Source organism: Mixophyes fleayi, chromosome 5, assembly GCF_038048845.1.
Source record: "Mixophyes fleayi isolate aMixFle1 chromosome 5, aMixFle1.hap1, whole genome shotgun sequence".
In the NCBI taxonomy this organism is placed as follows: domain Eukaryota; kingdom Metazoa; phylum Chordata; class Amphibia; order Anura; family Limnodynastidae; genus Mixophyes; species Mixophyes fleayi.
In genome coordinates this window covers 160096035-160117035 of record NC_134406.1, presented here as the reverse complement: position 1 = coordinate 160117035, position 21001 = coordinate 160096035, and the positions used below count along the sequence as shown (strand labels likewise).

At 40.5% G+C, this 21001-nt stretch overlaps 1 protein-coding gene across 1 annotated transcript; it reads left to right on the top strand.

The window, feature by feature from the left end:
* Positions 1 to 604: 604 nt before the first annotated feature.
* LOC142159489 (uncharacterized) lies at positions 605 to 17290 on the top strand. Its single transcript, XM_075214389.1, has 4 exons — positions 605 to 687; positions 7471 to 7679; positions 7767 to 8064; positions 17197 to 17290. Exons 1-4 carry the CDS (start codon positions 605 to 607, stop codon positions 17288 to 17290), a joined length of 684 nt encoding a protein of 227 aa, XP_075070490.1.
* The last annotated feature ends 3711 nt before the right edge of the window (positions 17291 to 21001 follow it).

The following is a 21001-nucleotide window of genomic DNA, read 5'->3' as shown; positions in this document are numbered from 1 at the left end:
GAAACTCCCAGCTCCCCAAGCGACCAGGTGTGTGTGGACACTGTACAGAATCTCCATTGTGTTCATGTCAACTTTAGTCTTACAATTTATGGAGAGCCCTGATGTTACTGTAGTCTGACAATATCACTGTGCACAAACCAGGATCAGCACATCTACAGAATGCACATGTTTGTGCATGTGCCGGATTGGCAAATGCATTGCCTGAAAACAGCCCCCCCCCCCCCACTGCGATGACCTTATTGCAGGAGGACGGAGTGTATAGTCGGAACAGTGGCTCTTTTACAGTGACATTATGGGTTGTGTCCTTAAAATCTAGGCCGTAGTGAATTGGGACATGTAGAATGTTGTGCTTACAGCTACTTTTTGGGCATGGAAAACAATACATAGTTTGCACAAGATATTTTAGAAAAATTAATCAGCATATAAACCACAATATTGCAACATGTTATTATACTTTACCTGTTATCAACTTTCAAGGTGTAGTGGATTGTCATGATCCTGCTCTCTGAACCAATACTTGGAGGCTAGTCAACCATCTCCTGCTCTTATTCAGGCCAGTAAAGTACAAGCCTTATCTCAGATACTACAAGACTTATTCACGAGCATGTCAATGCAAGAAGATGCAGCTCACGTTACCCAAACCATCTCTCCCTCAATGAAAGAGCCTAAGCTAAATTTACCAAACAGGTAAATTATTGAAATTTCAAGGATAGCTGCAAATTATACTTTCCACACTTTAATCATTTCCTGAAGAAACCCTGTCAGGCGAAACACGTAGTAATCCACATTTGCTTATACTAACTAACCGTGCCGTTTCTGCCCGCTGAAAAGCCTGCTGGCACAGCTCACTCGCTTCTGCACATGCACAGGCTTCCTGACATTAAGCAATAGTTGGAGAAGCCATTTTTTTGAAAACCGGAAGTGGATCTGGGCACACTTACAACAGAGGCAAGCCAATAGATTTGTGAATGGGGCACACCAGGACCAGGAATCCAGTTTTCACGACCAACAGGGGGTTTGAATTAATACCCTGCTCTGCTATCAGACCTAGGAAAAACGTTTGGTTCTATCAGTCAACACGCAAACACAATCAACTTCTTTGGTGATTGTATCCTTATCTTCACATGACTTTATGAATGGATTTTTACTGCATGTATCCTTAAGCAACATTGGCCCATACACTGGAACTTTCTTTTGAGTTCTAATATCTCCATTTCATTACCCTTAGGGATACATACTCTGATCTACTTTTTATTATTTTGGTTTTGGTCCTGGACTTTTTGTTATGGCTAATGACTGATTATCATAAGCTTGCAGAACAGGATGTAGAGGTTTTCACCTATAGCAGCTGCCTTTCCCGTAGAACTCGCTATGCTCACACGTACTCAGATACCCCCAGGTCTTAAACTCAGAGTAGTGTAAGGTTATGACTATCACCACAGCAAGATGTAGGAGGTGATGACAGGAGATAATCGTGGTTAGGAACAAGCCAGGACCCAAGGACACAGCGAAGTAAGGTTCAGACAAAGGTCAGGGCCGGCAGAAAACAAGGATATACGAGTAACAAGCAAAAGGTCAGGGTCACCAGAAATAATTCAAAATCCAGGAAACAAGCCAAAAGTCATGCACAGAAAATCAATCCAGTAATCAGCACAATACACAGGAGAAGGTCAGCAGCCAGGAACTGAACATCATAACTGGCAGGGAGGCTAAACCCTCCCTGCCTTAAATACACATAAGGACCAATCACAAAGCAGGAGGCACAACAGGAGGAGAAAAACTTAGGAGGCTAACAATTCATTTAAACAGATTATGCATGCGCCTGGCAACCCCTCATGCTGAAATTTGGCGATTGTCAGCAGAGCATCCTGACTGTTGCCTTAGCAACGGCCGTGGCGAAACTGGAGGTGATGTCCCAGTCATCATGGAGATGGTCGGGAAGCAGGCAGACTGGGACAGTAAGCTGCATCAGCTAGATGCAGGCTCTTAACAGTTCAACCCCCTTGAGAAGGTGCTGAGGCATCCCGACATCCAGGTTTCCCAGGAAACATTCTAAAGAACTCCTTGAGGAGTTTTTCAGCGTTGAGGCGTCTCTGCGGAACCCAAAATCGTTCTTCCGGGCTGTAGGCTTTCCAGTGTCAAGAATTTTTTCCACAACGAATTTGTGGCCTCCATCCATATTGACTTTCCACGGTCTGTGTGACCTGGGGCAATTGAACTTGTTAGAAGACACAACCAGTTTCAAGAGTACAATAGAATGTGTTCGGAATTTTTAAAGAGGGAGGAAGTTTAAGTCTAAAAAGCCACAGGATTGATCTTTTTGGTGAAAGTAAAAGATCCTATGAACCTGGGCCCCAGTTTCCTACAGGGCTGCCTGAGCTTGATGTTCCACGTAGAGAGCCAAACTTCATCACCGAATTTAAAGAAACAAGCACTATGGTGCTGATCCGGCAAAGACTTGGATATGAAGGAAGCCTGGAGCAACGCAGAGTGGACCTTTATAGTTTGTTTTTTTATCATCAACTACAGCTTAGCCAGAAAATAAAGTACCATCCCCACTTTACCAGTGACAGCTCCCATCTGCATAAAATGTGAGCACTATATTTTCAAGTGGAATTTCTTTGAGATCTGTACTGTGTGAGAAGTTTTGCTCTGCTATCTTCAAACAATCATGCCTCCCCGACCACCTTCTTGGAACCCACCTTGGGGAATGGACAAGAGGATATTAGGATTAAAAAATGGGCAATTTTGTAGCATGATGTTACTGTGTATATATATATATATATATATATATATATATATATATATATATATATATATAGATATATATATATATATCTATATATATATATATATATATATATATATATATATATATGTATCTATATATATATATATATAGATATATATATATATATATATCTTATATATATCTTTAGAATGTAAGCTCTTACGAGCAGGGCCCCTCTTCCCTTCTGTGAACACCAGACTTTTGGAGCAGACTCCGGGTTTTGTTGTACTGGCTGCAGGGGTTCCTAACACTGTCCTGTGGAATTTGTATTAGGATGGTGGCTGGGTTAGGGACCACTGGAAAGTGACTGTACATGAAGTTCACCGCCTTAGGTCCTGAACCAGTCTTCAATCTCTACCACCCAATTTCTTCCTAGTGTATATCAGATAATTTGCCTTATTGACTCCTCTTTTGTAGATGCTCTGCTGAAGTAGTGACTGAATTGCTGGAAAAATACAGACACAAAAAGTCAAGATGCAATTAGCCCAAATCACCAGTTTTTGGTGTTATGCCATTATAAAAATAAAAATTGTTAGATGTATGAGGCAACAGTTTTGCAAATCACCACCATCTCAATGTGAAAAATGCAAGATGAATAACGCTGCTTTTGGTAGGCAAGATTATTAAAAACAACAGACATTAATCAATGCAGACCTAAGATATATATGAAAGGGTAAAAAAAAATCTTTATTATACTCTGAGGGCCTGAGTCATTACGGGACGCAAAATGAGCGCAGCGTACGTACGTGCACTAATGTACGTACTTTGTGGCTGCGAACGGCCGAAGTCATTAAGCTGCGTATTCTCACATACGCAGCTTCATGACTTGCGGCGCAAGTCTTCCTATTCTACCCGTTCACGTCCATACAAGCCGGCACATACTTGCATTACGTGCAGAAGCAAATGCTACGCTGTTTAGTGCATAGTAACATCATTGGTGTATCTCTCAATTGTTGAATAATGGTGCTGGTTGCAAATAACCGTAAAAATATATATTCTCCTTGTTATGCTACTTTGTTTACCCTGTCAAGATGTTTTACTTCTGATGATTAAAATGTCGTAATATTGAAATATTTACAGTGTTTTATCGTATATCATATATCAGTATATCATGTATATTTGATGTGTTTTTATAATGTCATATGTATTATATTATTATTATATTATATAAGCCTTTGGTGTCAGCTGGAAGGAAAGGGATATTAACAGAAATTAAGTAGTTATTCAAAGAACCTATGTTTTCAATCCAGAAATTTTCAACAAAGACTTGCACAGACTTCTTCGACTTGTCCATTGCATCCAGGAGACTCAAAAGGATCAGGATACGCCTAAATACTTTCTCATCCAATTGTTATATGATAGGTGTAAATTATAGTATAACCTTCTTTTGTTGAAACACAAAGTACATCTCTGGTCATTTAAGATCAGAGTTTTCAGCATAGAAAAAGAGTGGAAGCTTATTATTTTGTAAAGAAACAATGATCCAATTTTATTCGTTAAGTGTCTTTTGCTGAAGGAATTTTTTTATGACTTTATTAACCTATATAACACCAATGAGGTTATGCCGCTAGCCCTGTTTTCCATGTGTATCAGGTTGTGTCTTGGTTCTGTTTTCAGTATATGTTTTAGAAAGAGGTTATGTCGTACCAAACTGTTATTTCTTTGGGCCTTATCACATTATATCCCGGATGTGAGGTGTGACCCTATTGGTTAGCCTCTTCTCTATTGGCTTTTAAACAACAGCTTTACTAAAGTGTATAATGCTAATACGTAAATTAGTTCAATGAAATCACACATATACCAGTTTTTCTTGTAACAAAAATATTTTAATTTATATACTAAAACTATTAACAAATGATAAGTAAGAAACAGGAAAAAAATAATCAATAAAAGGTATTTAACATTTTTTTGAGATATTTTATTTTTTTTTTACATTTTTTTGCTTTTTCTTTATGCTTTTTATATTTTTTTTCTTGTTTTTTTAATTCATCCAGAAGCCTCTGGCTGTGCCTTGGAGGACCCATCGACTCCTCATCAGCTGCAAAAAATGAAAGACAACAATTTAGTAAATGCACTCTTAATACATTTCAATGTGGTGAAATGCTAGCTGTCGGTTCTTGTACCTTTGCATTTTGTAAGCTCGGTATACTACATAAATGAATGTTAACCAAACACTGGCCCCATTCATTAAATTTTGATAAATGTAGAAGTACATAACATATACTGAAAACAGAACCAAGACACAACATGATACAAAGACAGGTGACAGGGTAAACCATAAATCAGATTATCTCTGACAGATAGTGATGGTAGAAATCAGCAAGAAGAAGGCCTAAGCTTAAGAAAACAGGGAAAACAGGCCTATCGAAAAAGGACAAGAGGGTGAAGGTACTGTAGAAGGAGCACACAACAAAAGAGGGTCATGCGCATGAGAGCTTACAACCTAAAGGGAAGGGGGAGACACAAGTAATACAAAGTATTATATTACTATTATATTGTTTTGTTGTATACATTAACTTTCTGCAAAATTTAGCCAAGGAGAATCTCACCCTCTAGGGTGCATTTTTTTAAAGCCTGCCAGCTGAGTTGGCCTGCGCACAAGACAAGAATTGCTGGGAGGACATTTTTCCCATTGTGGGAACTTAGGATGCCTTGTACTGTGAATGGCCAGTGAAAACTGTTTGTCATGTTCTACCCAAAAAATCCAAACATCATATATTGAAAAAAAAAAAAACACAACTAAAGTATACGAAAATTACCATGTAATGTACTTACTTTCCTCAACCAGCACTTGTGGTTGCTGAGAGGTGGATTCTGGTTGGCTCTGGAATAGCAGAGGTGATGTTGCCAGGTCAGCGGACTGCGGCGAATCCTCCACCGCTGACTGCACCTGTTGCTGTTGTCTACCACCTGGCGCCTCCGGTGTGACCACCTGTTGATGTTGGGGGTGGTGTTCGGAGCTGCGTTGGCGTCCTGTTGGAGACCATTATGTGTTATCTTATGTGTATTTTTGTAATGTATTCACCATACACAGCGAATACATCAATACATGCAGCGAATGGTAGCTTGGAATGCTAAAATGGTACTCATGTCAATAACATTAAATTTGTAGAAAAATGTACACTTAAATTTTTAACATATATATAATAGGACATAATCAGAATAATCGCAAATAAGACTAACATTATTCATACGTTTAGTATGAGAATGGTCAGAAAATAGGCCTTTTCTGTCCATATTTCCTGTGAGAAGAAAATATTTCATTCCCATATTATTTAGTGTTTGAGCACGACTTACTAGCAATAATTTCAGCCCTCAAATCTGCAAGAAGGTCGGGCTGCCGTCTCCGCAGATCACTCCATCGGCGTTGCAACTGCACGATGGAGCGGCGGGTACCAACCTGCATACGCAGACGCCTGCGCACGGCTCTGTATGCCTGCAGTTTCTCATCATTTCCCACATACCTCCCTGCGGGCTCAAAACAACGGTCCATTGTTGCTGTCAGCACCCGCAGTTTGGTACGTGAGAATACTGCAGACCTCATTTTGTCTCAGAAATGACAGTTTAATATCCTGCTTACCGATTGGTTCTCAGTGCACGTCGGTGCGTCTGCATGTCCATCGCGGAACCTGTACTAAGATGGCTGACTGACCTGTCAATCACTGCTCAAGCGTGCCTAGCGTTCTGGCGCGTACGCAACTGAACGCACCACTATAAAATCGCATACAGCATGCGATAGTTCGCCCTGACAATTTCTGCATGGCTTTTCTAAGTTGTTGCTGTCAGGAAATGGTTAATATTGCCACATATTGAGGTAAGTAACATGGGCCTAGGTCTGCTACCCGACATAGCGTGGTAGGAAATGAAATAATTGCACTTTCTTTTTTCCTTTTTTAGATTGTACTCACTTTGCCCAAAAAAACCTTCAAAAACTGGAGAACCTTGCTCCATTTTGGGGTAAGTAACATGGGCCTAGGTCTGCTACCTGACATAGATAGCGTGGTAGGAAATGAAATAATTGCACTTTCTTTTTTCCTTTTTTAGATTGTACTCACTTTGCCCAAAAAAACCCTTCAAAAACAGGAGAACCTTGCTCCATTTTGGGGTAAGTAACATGGGCCTAGGTCTGCTACCTGACATAGATAGCGTGGTAGGAAATGAAATAATTGCACTTTCTTTTTTCCTTTTTTAGATTGTACTCACTTTGCCCAAAAAAAACCTTCAAAAACAGGAGAACCTTGCTCCATTTTGGGGTAAGTAACATGGGCTTAGGTCTGCTACCTGACATAGATAGCGTGGTAGAAAATGAAATAATTGCACTTTCTTTTCTACAGGAGAACCTGAACATGTCTGAACAAGACTCCAATGAGCCATCCGGCTCATCATCTGCTGCTGCTGCAGCTAAAAAAACACGACAGCCTAATTTCACAAAAAATGAAATCAACATTTTGGTCGAATTGGCTGTTGATAGGCTCCACTCCACTCCGCGTCCACTCTCTGCACCATCAAAAGCAAGAATATGGGAAGAAATTACAAATGAGGTCAATACCGTGGCTCCAATCAGACGCAAGGTTAATGAGGTACAGAAAAGGTAAATATTTAAGCGTACAAAAATTGGTTAAATGTGTCCAGATTTTGTGGATAATATTTTCCTGCTAATGTGTATATTGTGCACACAGGTGGCAAGACTTTAAACGCCGCCTAAAAGATAAAATTTCTGAACACAGAAGACATGCAAGAATGACAGGTGGTGGACCTCCAGCAACGCTGGAATTGACTCCATTGGAGACCAGGGCATTGGCCTCTTTGGATGCGGAGATGGTTCAAGGTGTGGGCCGCATTGACACCGGACGTAGCCCAGCCGCCATCGAGCCTATCACAGCTACAGGTATATACACACACATATATATAAATATATCAATTCACACTAATTACCTAAGGACGGCATTATTTATTTCATTTTTTCCCCTTGTAGGGCCCAATACAGCGGAAGAAATTTCAGAGGATGAGCTGGTGGAGGAGCCACGTGATGTGGAAGAGCATCAGATGAGTGAGGAGCCAGACGTCAGTGAACGGGAATCACTGCACGCATGCTATCACAGTATTAGAGACACAAATGCCACTATTGAGTCCAATACCACAGATATTGCCACAACCCTCACCCGTATGGAGCACACTTTACACAGTAGCCTCACCCGTATAGAGAGCACTATGGACTTAAACCTTTCATCTATCAACACTACCCTTACCCGTGTTACTGACCTTATTGCAGTGTATATCACCAATCCACAATCACGCATATCACAGGGATCTTCTCCTACTTCTTTCTCTCCATCTCTTAGTCCCATGTATCAATCATACTACACTTCACCCAAATATCATTCCACAAGTAACCCTTATCGCGCGCACCCGTCTTCACATATTGAACAACTCCACTCTCAAGGTTCTATTGGTTCTAGTCTAAGACCCCAAATGCATCGCCATCATTTTCAAACCAACCCATATGTTGACATTGAACCATATTCCCATTCTAATCAGCAATACAACTATTATTTACCACCATCTGCCCCATCTGCCATCTCTGCCCCATCTGCCATCTCTGCCCCATCTGCCATATCTGCCCCATCTGCCATATCTGCCCCATCTGCCATATCTGCCCCATCTGCAATCTCTGCCCCATCTGCCATATCTGCCATATCTGCCCCATCTGCCATATCTGCCATATCTGCCCCATCTGCCCCATCTGCCATATCTGCCCCATTTGCCACATCTGCCATATCTGCCCCATCTGCCATCTCTGCCCCATCTGCCATATCTGCCCCATCTGCCATCTCTGCCCCATCTGCCATATCCGCCATATCTGCCATCTCTGCCCCATCTGCCATCTCTGCCTCATCTGCCACCCGTGCACCCCGTGCCCCCCGTGCACCCCGTGCCACACAATCGTCGGCTGCTGCACAGTCACTCACTGCTGCTCCACTGGCCTCTGCTTCCTCACCACTGTTGCCTTCTATGTCACGGGTTACCAGAAGCCAGACTCATCCTCGATGTGATGCAACCATTATACCAGCAAAGAGGGCCCGTAAAAAAAAATAATTGTTTGTTTGATGTGTTTTTGCTATTGTGTAAATAAATTGTATAATTATAAACTTATTAGCTATGTATGTTGTATTTTTAAAAAACATTACAAAAACACTTACAAGAGAAGTAGGTGTCCAGGACATATTGCTTGAAAGACACAGCATCAACTGATTCTGGAGGGCTGGGGTCAGCATCTAACACCTCATGGACAGCAACCTCGGCCTCCTCCACCCAAGGAACCCCACTCCTAATGGCGATGTTATGGAACACCACGCACAGAGCTATGATATCACACACAGTGGATGGAGCATACATTAGAACACCACCAGACCGATCTAGGCACCGGAATCTGGCCTTTAAAAGACCAAATGCCCGCTCCACAACCGATCTAGTGGCTGTATGTGCGGAGTTGTATGCCATCTCCTGCTCCGTACGTGGGTTTAATAGAGGAGTGAGGAGCCAAGGGCGAAAAGGGAATGTGTTATCTCCTATAAGGGGTGACAAGAATGAAAAAGTTTAAAAATATGAGCGAGTGTCATAATTGTAGACACAAATAACTATATCTATGCCAACAAGACAGGCAACATGGATGAGAAATAATGGCAAAAGAAGCAATCAGACACATAACATATTCAATGTATTTGTAACCAAGGTTTAAGTTTTTGAACAACTTTTCATATGGGCAGCTATCCATGTTGGATTTTAAGGTAAACATCACAATTAAATGTACTTTTGAATGATATTGCAATGTGCCTTTGTAATATATCTACTCAGCTACCAAACTTAAGACATTACTATTTCCACTTTAAACTACTACATACATGACATGTTTGTTAAATAATAAAAATACCTAATAGCCACGCATCACCATTCGGCCTTGCACCACCTTGCCTCAGTTGCAATCTTTCCCACATCCCTGATTGCCGGAAGGCAAAGGAGTCATGTGTACTCCCTGGCCACATAGCTACCAGGTTACGAATCTGGAGAGAGGCTTCACATATAGCTTGGACATTTATAGAATGGAAATGCTTGCGATTTAAAAAAATTAGCAGCATTCCCACCGGAGGGGACCAAGGCTACATGAGTCCCATCGACTGCCCCTATGACATGCGGGAAACCGGCTATGTGGGAAAACTGCAGTTTTATCGGCACCAGGGATTCCTCATCGAGTGGCAGATGTATGAATTGCCTTAGACGCGACACAAACGCCCCCAGAACAACCTTTAGCACACGACTGAAGGACTTCTGGGACATCCCTGAAGCGACTCCCACAGTGGTCTGAAATGACCCTGTCGCGCAAAAGTGCAATACCGCCAACAGTTAAGTCAATGGTGGTATTGCTGTTGGGCTGTTGCGCTTGGGCTCCAGGTCAATCTGCACTATGCGCAGGGTGTCCAGGATGACACGAGGCGGGAGCCGATAACACCGCACCACCTCAGCATCAGACATGCCAAAGAGGCTGACACGTGGCCTGAACACACGCTCCCTTGGTCGGCGACGATGGGTTACTTGCTGATTTTGGGGCGGCGATGCTGGTTGCCCTCCTGTGCTGCCACATGTGCCTCGGCCATTTCTAAGAAACGCTATATTTGAAAAGAGAAGAATGTGAAAAAAATACAATTAACTCATAGTTTGGAAAATGTCACTCCTATTTGCACAGGAAACATTGACAATATACTTACACCAACAAGTGGGTTGGCCAAACTCATAATGTGGCTAAAAAAACAAAACAAAAAATTGTCAGAGGGTGAATAAGAAGTTATTCCAGCTGCTTCTATGCTATGTCAGGTTGTAGACCTAGACCCATGTTACTTACCTCAAAATGGAGCAGGATTATCCTGGTCACTTGCAAACAATTGTCAATGGGAAACTAAAAAAGATAAAAAATACAATTATTCCATCTGCTTCTATGCTATGTCAGGTTGCAGACGTAGACCCATGTTACTTACCTCAAAATGGAGCAGGATTATCCTGGTCACTTGCAAACAATTGTCAATGGGAAACTAAAAAAGATAAAAAATACAATTATTCCATCTGCTTCTATGCTATGTCAGGTTGCAGACGTAGACCCATGTTACTTACCTCAAAATGGAGCAGGATTATCCTGGTCACTTGCAAACAATTGTCAATGGGAAACTAAAAAAGATTAAAAAATGTAAACAAAAGATAAAAATAATCTACAAAGTACTACACAGCCCAATACAAGCAAACTATTATCTGTAACTATTATCTGAAACAAAGTATAACACCCAAAATAACAAAAAAGTCCAAGACAATTCAAACAATAAAATATTAAAACAAATCAACCAAAGAAACCATAGTAATATCTTAAAATATATCATGCAAACATACCAGTAAATGAATCAGCAGTGAACAGGGCACATCATCTACGCCGAGCTTTATAGCAGTGGTTAATTAGCAGAGAGTATGCAGATGAGGGTCTGCATGCGTCCTGATCAAATGGGCGTTCCTTCGGATAAGTTGTGTGTGCTCGTGGTTTAGATCTGAGAGATAAACTAGACCCTTGGCAGGCGCACAGCGTACGCCACCACAAACGCGATCAGCTGCGTTCGCACCACTATGACTTGGACGTAGTTAGACGGGAACACCCCTATGAGAAATTGACTACGTCACCACGCCCCTCAACCTCCCTGTTCCCGCCCAGAACTCGTAGCTCGTTGCAAATGGGTTTTGCGATCGCGTGGCCGTACAGTTTTTGCGTTCGCGAAAGTAAACTGACCCGGCAACCGAGCATGCGCACTAAACTTTGGCGTTCGCAACGCGCTGAAAAGGAACATACGTCCCTTGATGACTTTGGCCCTGAGTGTATAAAGATGGAGTTATTAGGTTATTATTTTGAAATTTTGTTAGCTGAAAATCAGCTTGTTGACTCTCAGAGACGGAGATTATGCAAATGTTTAGATTTACCAGAGCAGCTGCATGAGCAGAAGACCAGGAGAGCAGGTGAGAGCTGATTTGGAGCTGTTAACATCATGCTCCACTATATCCCTCTGTTCCTGCACACTGACCCTAGACTGATCCCCTTATCTTCATCTCACCATCACAAATAACATAGAACTGATAAGCAAATGAAAAAGAACACAAAACATACTGACACACTACAGTCCCACCACACTCACACACAAATTTCAACTAAAATCAAAATAGACTGCCAAAAATAAAAACAAGAAGATGCAAAAAAACTATGCCACAGGTACACAAAATACAATTATCAGTATTTTTTTAAACTCCAATAATACCACTCACCAACCTACTACTCTATCCACTATTCTCACTCTAACTTCTGTAACTCATATTGACTAGTATAAGGAAATAGACAGGCTTTTCTATTCTTAGTCTAGTCAAAATTGTGAGAGATTAGTGTATTTAGTTTGCAACCAATGAGAAGGGATTATTGATTCAAATGTGGCACTTTTCCTTAAAACTGATAGTGAATTTATGCTTTTGTGATGGTATGAAAGCTGTCACAGATCACCAAACATCGACAGCAATTTAACTTTTTACCCTCAAAATAGCAGTATAATACATCTGACAGTTTGACTATTAAAATTGCTGTCAATGTGCAGTAAACTGAAGCTATTTCAAATCACTGATTGCAATAATTTGATACACATGGCTTTATGTTGTGTAATCTCATTGAACATGTTCTGAATGTCTTGTGGTTACGTTTGAGGTCTGTTAAGACTTTATGGGCTGGTTCAGAATGTCAGTGGACCTGATTCATTAAAGAACTTAGGCAAGAAATTTCTTACTTAAGTCTCCTGGACAAAACCATGTTGCAAGGGGTGAAAATTAGATTTCTATTTTGCACATAAGTGAAATACTGGTTGTTTTTTCATGTAGCACACAAGTGATACTCAGGCACTTGTATTTCATGAAATGAGCAGGTTCTTATTATGACTGGCTGATTGGTGATTAGTGGTAACACTTGAGAGAGGTGTTATGTCACCTCTTGACTGAGGCTGAGGCTGAGGCCATCTGGTTTCTATTAAGGATTCTGAAGGTCAGTCTCAAGCAGTTCAAGTTACTTGCTCCCATTCTATGTTACAGGACTGTTTTGGGCTGCACTCACTCTGTGGAATTCCCTCTCACAATACTTTCCCCTAGCCTTCAAACACTTCCAGAAAACACACCTCTTCTGGCAAGGTGATTAATTTCATAAATAACCTTATAATTTCTACACAGTTCATGATAATCTTGTTTTATTCTCTTTCTACACTCAATAACCTGCTGACCTTCAAACTAACGATAATGTACGACTGAATCAAATGGCTCCACTACACACCTTTTCCCATAACAATCAGACTGAACCAATATGCAATCTGTTGCACTTAACCTATTTTTTCAAACTCCCATTTCCTATTACCACTTAGTCTGTTAATGCCAAGTCTTGGTTTATTACTGTGTTCCAAATTATAAAGTGCTGTGGAGGATGCTGCTGCTATAAAAAAAATATTAAGTACATAATAACAACATTATTAATTACGGGAATGGAGGCATGAAGCAATATTAGACACATTGGACAAGTTTACATAGGAAAAAGGCTCCTTAGAGGTGATCTATTTAGTCTGCATAAATATATCCAAGTTCAAAACCAGTCTAATGAGCTTTTTCAAAACTAGAGCTACGCAGGTGACAAGGGACATCCCTGTTAACTGTAATAAATGCATTTTTCTATCGGCACAAAAAAGGGTTCTTCACAGTAGGATAGTCAGTCTATGGAACTCTATACATAGGGAGGAGGTGATGGCCATTTAAGGGAATAAAATCTATGTTCCCATAGATAGCACATAGAAAAATAGCTTGACCTTCATAGTTGTTTTCTTTTTTTTGCAAGCTATGAAAATTATATAATGTATGTAATTATCCAGATATAAATTGAAATACTGAAACCAGTGGGTCATCTGGATTTTTGTCAACTCTCAAAAGACAACTACTTTTCCTAAGTGGTAGAAAAAACAAGTAGAAAGTGAGAGATTAATTTGGATTTAATACAATCTAATAAATCAGATTTTATGTCTAAAGTACAATTAAGGGAGCATTTAGGAAATAGAGATCATAACGTGATCATTTTTTAATTTGTATTTTCATAAAATCTTTTGTAGACTGCATAAAAAACAAACTGTAGAAAGGTCGATTGTGAACAGCTCAGACAGGATTTAAAGCAGTTTGACTGAGATAGCATTCTTCTAATGAAAAGCCTAAATGGAATTATATTAAAAATATTTTGAACAATTATTGCAAGTAAATATTTAATAAAAATAAGAGAAATAAAAAGAGACACATATGTCTAATTAGTACTAAGTAGTAAAGGTCAGTGCTTTTTTTGTAAAAAAAAAAAGGTGCCGGAACTCACGTCTTATTAATCTTTTATGAAAAAAAATAAAAAATTATATATATATATATATATATATATATATATATATATATATATATACACAAAAATTTACTCCCTTCCTTGCCCCTCACACACTTGACAATTGTAAAATAAAAATAATAACTCCTACCTCCTCCTGGTTGGCTGGCAAGGCTGCAGTCCAGATGACTGATGGAGTGAATGCAGGATATCTAGAGGGGAGGCCCCATATGTTAATTTAATAAAACAAACATAACAACTGGACATCACTCACCTGTTACACACTGACATGTCCCCTGCTGCGGCTGCCTACCAACTTTTCTCACATATGGCCGCTAGCTATTCTCACCCCTATTCTGCACCCTGGTTTTTTTGTGACCCTCTCTTTCCACCTCCCTCCTTTTTCTGTAGACCTCTTTCTGCTCCCCTTCTTTATTCTGCAGCCCTCTTTCTGCTCCCCCTTTATTCTGTAGCCCTCTTTCTGCTCCCCCTTTATTCTGTAGCCTTCTTTCTACTCCCCCTCTATTCTGTAGCCTTCTTTCTGCTCCCCCTTTATTCTGTAGCCTTCTTTCTGCTCCCCCTCTATTCTGTAGCCTTATTTCTGCTCCCCCTCTATTCTGTAGCCTTCTTTCTGCTCCTCCTCTATTCTGTAGCCTTCTTTCTGCTCCCCCTCTATTCTGTAGCCCTCTTTCTGCTCCCCCTCTATTCTGTAGCCTTCTTTCTGCTCCCCCTCTATTCTGTAGCCCTCTTTCTGCTCCCCCTCTATTCTGTAGCCTTCTTTCTGCTCCCCCTCTATTCTGTAGCCTTATTTCTGCTTGGCCTTTGTTTTTCTGTAGCCCTCTTCTACTTTCGCCCCTTCCCGCTTTCTGTAGTCAGTATTACTTACCTTCTTTGCATACTTCTTTTCACTCTTCTTAGTTCGATCGCTGCTGCTCCCGCTGCCCTGCTTCCAGCCGACGGAAGCAGGACACACACACACACACAGATGCGGTGCTGCACTGTAGCAGCACCACAGAGAAAAAAAAAAGTTAAAAAAAAGTTTAAAAAAAAAGGTGCCGGAACACCGTTCCCATTGTTCAATGGGAAAAAAAGCACTGGTAAAGGTTATACATGGAAATAAGAGAACATTTTTGTTCTTAATAGTAGAGGCCAGGCCACTACTTAAATATAAAAATAATTATGAAAGACAAATCTGGCTAGCAAAAATAAAACCAGCAAAATTAATTGCAAAATAGCACAAACCCCAAATGGTTTTCATATATATAATTAGCAAAACATGAAAAGTTGGAAGAATTAGGCCACTTAAATATTATTTAAATATTTGGATTAGAGTGAATAACATAGCATTCTGGCTTATTAAATATCCACTATTTTCTGTGTCTACGAAAGAAGAAACAATTCTAGGAAACGTAACAGTAACCTATCTATATAATTCAATTTTATTAGCCTATCTTAGGATAAAAAAAAAAGTTTGACTTAGCCCCTGACCCAGATGATATCAACCCATGTGTACTGAAGACCAATGTTAAGCTATAGATACATTATTATTTATTATATGTATGGACTTCTACATTACTTCTACATAACAGGATCAGTATCACAAGAATGGCAGAAGATGAATGTAAAATTCAAATATTTAAAAAAATAAATTACAGACCTGCGAGCCTCTCATCAGTGGTGGGTAAAATATTTAAAGGGTAAAAAATTTAAAGAGATAACATACAGAAATAAAGTACTGAAAATAAACTAATAACAGGGGATCAATATATTTTAAGAGACCTGTCAAGCTAAAGTAGTTTTTATCAATTTTTACAAGGAGATAGGCTGTAAACTGGATATTGGCCATGCAGTTAATATGAGTTTTTCAGATTCTGTAACTCTACTAACATATTGGTACTATTACGAATACACTGGCAAGAAGAATGAGATTGTTTTTTGCGGTTAAAGGTGGTTTATTGAGACACAGAAGCACACAGTGAATAACCACGAAGTGACAGTACTGATTTGACAATAATGATACACAGGATAATGGCTGAAGCACCACAGTAACACAGTGCAGAACAAGAAACAGGAATATCAAGATAAATATTGAGATACATGGTGTAGGAGAAAATGTCTGTCAGTAGACAGTCACTGGTCATGCAGAAGGGTCTCTAAGCCAGAAGTCACTGTTATGCAGAGCCATGAAGTAACTGGAATGTAAATGCTATCGCTGGCAATATACAACTGGTCAGATGAGGGGTCAGCTCAGAGAGACCCCCAGAAGGATTAAGAAGAGGGCACAACTACAAAAGTGTATGATTCACTTATCGTCCCCAGGATGTCAAGAAGGTGACAAAGTTTAACTAGAAAACTGTGGCAATATGCATATGAACATACCAAGCTGGTAAAAGGACAAAATTTATCACATGCAAATCATATGCAAATAGTTGCATAAAATAAAAACAAAAAAAATATGTATATGGGTACATAACTGTCTGAGGGATATGAAGCATAGTTTGGGATGAACTGAACGTTTTCAGATTGGTTTAAATGTTTGGTTGGGCTTCCTCAAGATTCTCTTCTGTTTCTCTTTCTATTATACCACTTTCAGATTGCCAACCCTGCAATATCCCGGGTATTTCAAGCCTGGTTTTTGCCGAGTCACAGAGCACCCCAGCTCAGAGACCCGGTTCTCACAGCACCTTGGACCCGGGAATTTTCCGGGTCAACCCCATTCATACTGAACACGGGTCTGCGCTGGCAATAAGTGTCAGTCATCTCAAGAGGAACTTTGATTGGCTGAAAAATGGTGAGGTCATTTAAAGACGACTGTTATTTTTGCACACAAAGATGAGGCCAAAGTTAGTGGTGGTTGTTCACAGCATTGCTTTAATCATGGCTAATGAGTCACTATTGTGTACCCCAGAGTTTCTGTTTAACTGCGTTATTTTTCTGTTTCATATAGCAAATGGAAGCTTGATGCAGCTGGCAATAAGGAGAAAGGAGCAATTTATGGCACAGAGGGAGAATACTCAATGTCTTTTTTTGCACAGGAGTAAAGCTTTTGTCAGAGCCAGCATTCCCTCCATATTGAGATTCAACGCGGCAAGTAACCAAACAATGTAGGCCAGAGAATGCAGTCACAGAGAAACTTTCTGGTCCACTTTGGAAGATTTTGAGGACCAGCAGTGGATGACACACTTCCGTATGTCACGTGGGACATTTCAGTATCTGCTGGACCTTTTCAAACCAGCACTTTCTAGACAGACCAATAACTTCACAAAACCGAGTGCACCAAAGAGGAGACAAGCTACTGTGTTGTGGTGGTATGCTACCCCTAGCAAATACCGCACAATCTCCTGTTTATTTGGAGTGGGGATATCCACAGTTTTCACTCTAGTGCATGTCACTAAGGCATTTCTGGAAGATCTTTACTATCGCTTCATCTCCTTACCTCAAGGACAGCGACTGGATGGCACCATCACTGGATTCATGTGACATGGATATCCACAATGTGCTGGAGCAATCGACTAGACACACATCCTTATCATTTCTCCCACAGACAACCCTGCAGATTACTATTACCACAAAGGTTGGCATTCCATAATTCTGCAGGCTGTAGTTGACCACAACTATTGGTAAGCATAATTTTTTATTGAAATGTGATTGTGTCATATGATGTATACTGTAATACAAAGTTAAATATATTTTATTTTCAGTTTCACAGATGTCTTTATTGGCTGGACTGGACATTCCCATGATGCCAGAGTTCTGGCCAATTCGGATCTGTACCAGATTGCAGAGGAGAGGCAAGATGGCTGGTTGTTCCCTAGAGAGGTTAACATCTATATTTTTTTTCAGGGTGTTTTCCTCATCTAGCTAATATATTCATGTATTTTGTGCCATTTGTTTACTAATCCTGTCCATCTGTAGATGTTCTGCTATCCAAATTCAATTAAAACATATACCAGCAAGCAGGTGTATTGTGTTCTGTAACCAACATTTGTGTAGCGTGTATATGGTTTGTTTATTTTTTTAAGCTAGACATTATGTATTGTAGTAGTGATTGTTATCAAAGTTCCAATATTCTCTGGAAAGCACTACAGAAATTGAATCTGTTGTATTTCTTTACAGAAATCCAAGTTCGCGAATGGTATGGAGATCCCAATACACATCACCGGGGATGCAGCTTTCTCTTTGCAGCGATGGATGACGAAGGGCTTCACACAGCAACATCAATTGTCTGCGGAACAAATTCGCTTCACCCATAACCTTACCTCAGCTCGGATGGTGGTAGAAAATGTCTTTGGACACTTGAAAGGATTTTGGTGGTGTTTATTGAAGTGCAATGACATTGACACCAGCCTTATGCCCCATGTAGATGCTGCTTGCTGTACTTTACACAATATTTGTGAAACACAGTAAGAGCAGTTTCTACCAGAGTGGAACGTGCAGGAGTCTGAACTATATATCATGTTTGTGGATTCTACAACTTGTGAGGGAGAATGTACAAATACCTCTGCAGCCAATCTGTCATCCATTATTGAGTAGAGCAGACAAACCTTTAGCTTAACAAAATATTTTTATTCTTTAATTTCTTTGTTAACCGGTAAATATTACCTCATATCTAACAATACAAATCCAATTTTAATTAAAAAGTGCTTGTTTTTTTGTATCAAAAATGTTATAATAATGTAGTAGTATTTTTCTTCTTTTGAATAATGACACCTTAGACACACATGTGCCAAAACAGTAGTGCAAAACAAAATTTTTAGTCAGTACTTACAACACACATATTATAAAATATAAATAACATTTAAAATATTGTAGCCTCAAACACAGGCATTATAAACATAACTTTAGAAAACATTACGTATAACATTACATATATTTGTCGGTAATGTGGGTACTTGGGGTTATGTGAACTAGCCTGGCACTCTGGGTTGGGGGCAGCAATCGGGTACTCCGGATTATGGGGAGTAGCCGGGTGCTCATGGTTATGGGAAGCCATTTGTGGGGGGTGATATGGGGTGTTTTTGATTGTACCAGTATTTGGAGGATACATTTGTTGACCTCTGTACATGTGGTAAGGCCCCTCTACATGGTATGGAGGTTATGGTTGAGATAGTGCAGGTCCTTGAATTCTTGGCATGACGCGTTCTAGGTAAACATCATGAATTCATGATTCTCCCTGAGAATCAGCTCCTGCATAGCCATTATTTGAGTTATGAATTAGTCCTGCAACTCACGCTCATTGTCCATGAACCGTTGGAGACGTGCGTCTTCTTGGTCCGCCATAGTCATAGCCATTTGCTTCAGGTGTTCAATCAATACTGTGGTCATGGATTTTGTTGCTTGTCCCATTTTATTCAACTTCTTATTCCTTATAGAAACATTGTAAACTAAAAAAGGGGAAAAGAAAGGAAATACGGGGAGGAAGAGGATTAATGAATATTGCTACAAAATGACAAGTGTTGTAAGCAGGGGCGGGCTGGGCCGGGGGGCAGGGGGGCATCGCCCCCCTCCCCCCTGGGCCGCTTAGACTCACCGCTATTAGGGCCGGCCTGGAGGCCGCATCATTGCCGCATCCCGTGTCATGTGATGCAGCTGCCTGTGCGCACCCCGGGCTGACATCTCCCAGCCCGCGCCTGGTTGTAAGCTGATATGTACTTGAGGCCTCCTCCCTCCTGCACACTAGCTTCATGCTGCAACAAATATATGTTCATTTTTTAATATGTTTTTACGGTTAATTTTGTAATTTTGTTTAGTTATTAGTTTAGTAATGTTAAACTTTCATATATTTATTGCATTATTACTTTACAAATTTTAACATGAATAAACTTACTGTTTGACTGTAACGTTAGGTTCTGCATTGATGTTGAAGATTGTGTCACTTCCTAAGGTTCTGTCCCCTGCGTATGTGCTTAAGCATGTGCAGCTGGCAAAAGTTGCGAGTCTGGCATTTCCTCGGCTGACATGATGCTGTCTTCTGTTGTGTTTGAACACTGCAATTCTGCATGTTCTTCAAGCGAATCATCGCTAATGAGCAGTGAGGGCATGCTTGAGTTACTGCTTTCTGGTGTATCACAGCAGCTTGATGATGACAATGCGATCGGTTTTGCCAGGGCAGAGTTCCCAAACACTATATTACATTGCTCATAGAATTGCCGTTCCATGCGGACAGCTCCACTCTTTCTCCATTTTTTGGCATGAAGTTTGGAATAATGTTTTTGCAGCAATTTCAATTTATTGACCACCTGCTGCTGGCTGCGTTTATCCTATGATAAGTATTTTAGTGATATTATTGTACACTTTTGCATCCTTAACAGTGCCTGTTATTTGTTTCTTGATCTCCTCCTGTCCTTTGACGGCCAACAGCTCCCTCACCTCATCATCCAGCCAGTGTGCCATGCTTTCTCCTATCTGTCTTCTCTGCAGCATTGATATAACGTCATCCTCCATCTTCCCAGACATCCAATCAGCTTCTTTCTGTGAGACCCAGGTTGAATACCCTGGTCTCACCATTCACACTGCATGTGACCTGGGACTGACACGGGAATAACCCTCCAAAAGTCCGGGCAGCACTGTGGCGTAGTGACTAGCAATTCTGCCTCACAACACTGGGGTCATGAGTTCTATTCATGACAATGGCCTTATGGTGTGTGATGTTTGTATATTCTCACCTTGTTTGCGCGGGTTTCCTCCGGGTGCTCCGGTTTCCTCCCACATTCCAAAAACCTACTAGTAGGTTAATTGGATGCTATCAAATT

Excerpts from the sequence above, each read along its gene's own strand:
- LOC142159489 (XM_075214389.1), top strand. The coding sequence starts at position 605 with ATGTCAATGCAAGAAGATGCAGCTCACGTTACCCAAACCATCTCTCCC. Across the intron at positions 688-7,470 it reads AAGCTAAATTTACCAAACAG|GTGGCAAGACTTTAAACGCC; the intron begins GTAAATTATTGA and ends TTGTGCACACAG. Across the intron at positions 8,065-17,196 it reads GTTACTGACCTTATTGCAGT|CAAATGGAAGCTTGATGCAG; the intron begins GTATATCACCAA and ends TGTTTCATATAG.